The sequence below is a fragment of the Diadema antillarum genome, unplaced genomic scaffold (genome assembly GCF_040938485.1).
Source record: "Diadema antillarum isolate AM-2024a unplaced genomic scaffold, OU_Dant_1.0 seq00000082_RagTag, whole genome shotgun sequence".
NCBI lineage: Eukaryota > Metazoa > Echinodermata > Echinoidea > Diadematoida > Diadematidae > Diadema > Diadema antillarum.
In genome coordinates, this window is record NW_027271175.1 from 2,150,164 (window position 1) to 2,153,906 (window position 3,743).

Here is a 3,743-nt window from a genome sequence, read left to right on the forward strand (position 1 = left end):
AAGCTAATTTCCAATTAACTTCAATTACCGTCTTGTGTAGAAGTTTAGTGTCTTGTATAAAGAGGGTTTTGTATATTATAGTTGTTGTTTATCAAATTGACATCATTTTGTGCGTGACAACGTAAAATCTACTTTACAACGCATTGCGAGTCGATTTCCTTTCTAACATGGAAAATGTGTTAAGTTTAGATAATGTATATTTGTTGATTCTTACAGGAAACGTATCTTTTAGTGTTCTAACAGCATTTTCCTTTTGTGTGGTGTAAAACAGCGACCTTCCACACAGATCCTTCAATAACAAAAATACGGGGAGAAATACATCAAAATGACACTCGGATATCTCATGTTATTGCAAAAAAAAAAAAATAGATAACGGTTATCTTGATCAACCCATACGTACAAACTCGTCATATATATTCAAAGATAGAGGGAAAAAATCCATACTTAGTGTATAGTGGTAGTATTCTCCGGGTAAAATAAGACCTACAGACGATGCACTCCCGTTTAAACAAACACGGCTAATAAGAAATATTCGTTACATCGAAGTAAAAAAACAACAACAACAAATCAGCTGCCAGAATATACATCTTTACAGATTATAACGTATAAAGGTTATGAAATTATAACTCATTTTCCACATCTTACAAAAGCCCAATTCGATTTGCTTCAGTGGTCAAAGAGAAATGAGGATCTTTGTAGAGTATGTTAGGAATCCCTTGCCTCCAAGTTCTGTCCATAGTGTTATCAATAGTTCCAAGAGCATCCAAGTGCTTAACTTGGAAGAATCAGACACATGACCAGTGATGACATGCTTTACAGCAATCAACATTTCTCTGTGACCACTTAACCAAATTGAATGAGGTTTTCTGCAAAACAGAGCTTAGATGTCATATCTTAAGATCCTGAAGTAGCATTTAGATAGTTCAATCATATTGGGAGATATCAATGCGAAAATACGATTGTATATTTTTTGTTTAGGGAGAGGGAGGGGGCATACTGTATTGCTAATCAGAAATTGGGATGTCTTCATTCTCGTTTGATCTTTGCCTTCCTCTTAAGAAAACAATATCCGACAAAATGTTTTACCACGAGATAGCACAAGGATATACACATAACTGTGACCGCTGCAACATCAAGCGAATAAACCTGAAAGAAAGACATGATTTGGGTGCTTGGACGCAAGTGGTCACTGCCATGCTCGATCACGTGCTCAATCCAAAACGCGGCGGTATCGGCGGGGCTCATCGGTCGGTCTCGAAAGATGGCCGACAGACGATTAGCGTTATTCTGGTACTTAGGATTGGTCAGTACCTCGTTGACCTGCTCGTATATGTAATCTGAACTAAGCCTTCTCTTGTCGATTCTGGTTCCAAAACCACCACTTACTGCCCTCACTGCTACGTCGTCCTGGTCGGCTGCTAGGGGCATGAGAATAAGTGGAACCGCGTGGTAAAGAGCCTCGTAGAAACCGTTGTTGCCGCCATGATAAAGGAGTGTGCGCGTCTTGGAATGTCCCAGGAGATCATTGAGTGGTAACCATGGTAACATCATCAAGTTGTCTGGTAGTTCATATGATGGAGGTTCCTTCAAGTGGAGGATAACTTTCTGCGGGATGCGAGAGAAGGCGTCCACGAACATTTTGATGATATCTGGATGCGATAACGTGATCGACGCGTAGTACGAACCTAGAGAGTAAAGCACTACTCCGTGATCGCCGGAACTCTGCATGAACTCCTCCAAGTCCTTATCGAGTGGTTTCGCGGGTCCCGAAGTCAGGCCACCGACAGGAATCACGTTGGGCATCAGCGGGAAGGGAAACTCGACAGAAAAGTCGGAATTAATGAAGTAAAGATCCACATATTGACCAATCCTGCGACGAAGAATTGGGTCGAGGTCATACTTATTCACTAACCTGGACATGTCTACGGTTATGGCCAAAGACAGAGGATCGGGCGTGTCAAAGAGAAGTACGCAAATGAGGTAAATCATCGTGTTCTTGATCCTCTCAGAGAACGACATAGACGAAGAAAGTTTTGAGGCGGGCATCGGTTGGTAGGAAGGCATAAACGGCGAGCCTGCTTCCTCGAATATATACGGCAGTGGTGCCATAGGCGCCACAATCGTGACTGAAATATTTTTGGTGTCGGTATACTTTGCAAGGTATGCTTTTACGTACACTCCGCAAAGCCAGGTAACGTCTATCACATAGCCATCATATTCACGCAGACGACGGAGAAGTTCGTGGTCCTCAAATAAATCTTCACATGCAGCGGGGCAGATGGATGTAAGAAATTCTCGCATCATTTTGATCTCATTCCATTTCGAATCCGAAAACCCAAGATCACCGAGATGATCCCTGTAATACCTTGTGATGTTTTCCTTCAGTCCAGCCGAGCGAAATAGCTCGAAGTGGAAGAGGTCTGGATCGGCAACTGAATCTCTGGCATTTGGCAGATAGCATTCGGGAACGAGAAATGTTACGTTGTGACCTCTTTGTAAAAGGCTCTCAGCGATGGGAATAAAGGTGAGAAAATGGCTGCCGTGACCAAACATTCCAGAAATTAGAATGTTGGCAGATTGTCCGCTGCGGAAGGATAAATGAAGGAAAGCAATGCTCATTGCAATCCATCGATTCAATGCGAAGTTCATGATTCTGTAAATTCCTCCCAGTGTTGTGCTATGCAGTCAAACCCTTCCGAAACAGTTATACATTCACTAAACTTACTTTGAATCATTCATTCAAAGCGACCTTTTTTATTAAGCCACTGTAAGATCTGCTCCCATAAATGAACATAATATGCGATTATTATACGAGATAACAATCATATAAAAATATTGGGCCCTGTATTGCTTTTGACTATTGGACTTTGAGAAAAGATACACTCTCTGTGAACTTGGAACTGTTTGCTTATCAGTGATATTGGCAGGGACTGGAGTCTTGTGTTGACCTCTTCCCGACCTCTTCATTGCAGGGCTAAAGCCCAATGCCCGCTTTGCCACCTGAGCCTGCGATCTGGCGCAACTTGAAAGTGATGTCAAAATTTCCCTTATACTTAATAGGGCCTCATTTCATTTGTTTTTTTTTCTTTTGGTAAAATTTCCACTGTTATTTACTTGTAAGATCTTAATCTTCATCATTAGACGAACTTTTAACTTGACTTGAATTTTCCCAAGAATTCTCTCAATTTCTACCCTCTTGGAATTACGAGCAAGTAGGTTTGAATGCTTGCGATCGAGCTTGCCCGCTTTGCGATCTAGGCCGATCTGGGATCGCTCACTGTGCGACCTGATTGCGAGTTGGTGCGAGCTAACCGCAGGTCGCAACATTTTTTTTTTTAACATGTCGAAAACCTAGCGAGCTCCTCTGCGGCGGCGAGCTGCTGCGATCTGGTGCGAGCTTTGGTCGCCCACTGTGCGACCTCTCTGCAACTCGCACCAGCTCGTACCAGCTCGCAGGCTCAGGTCACACAGTTGGCATTGGGCTTTTAGCAAACAGCCTGCGCATGTGGATATTTTTAACGATTTTCATATTATCCGCGCTTGAGTGGAAAACACGATATCAACAGTGTACAAAGTCTATGGAAAGGGGCCGAGCGAGGGACGTTTTGCATGTTTATGATTGCAATTCAACGACAAAGTGCATGTATGGGCCTAATTCAGGTTGAATATTTGGACAATAATGATTACACATGCCACCCCCTTCCCCAAGAGTGGGAGTTATGGGGGGGGGGGGGGGAGATGCA

At 42.9% G+C, this 3,743-nt stretch overlaps 1 protein-coding gene across 1 annotated transcript; it reads right to left on the reverse strand.

The window, feature by feature from the left end:
• Positions 1–1,026: 1,026 nt before the first annotated feature.
• Positions 1,027–2,619, reverse strand: LOC139726305 (UDP-glucuronosyltransferase 2B37-like). The gene has a single exon (XM_071637373.1). It carries the CDS (start codon positions 2,617–2,619, stop codon positions 1,027–1,029), a length of 1,593 nt encoding a protein of 530 aa, XP_071493474.1.
• Between the last annotated feature and the right edge of the window lie 1,124 nt (positions 2,620–3,743).

What these genes read in the sequence shown, in the direction of transcription:
- LOC139726305 (XM_071637373.1), bottom strand. Translation starts at nt 2,619, where the DNA reads ATGAGCATTGCTTTCCTTCATTTATCCTTCCGCAGCGGACAATCTGCC.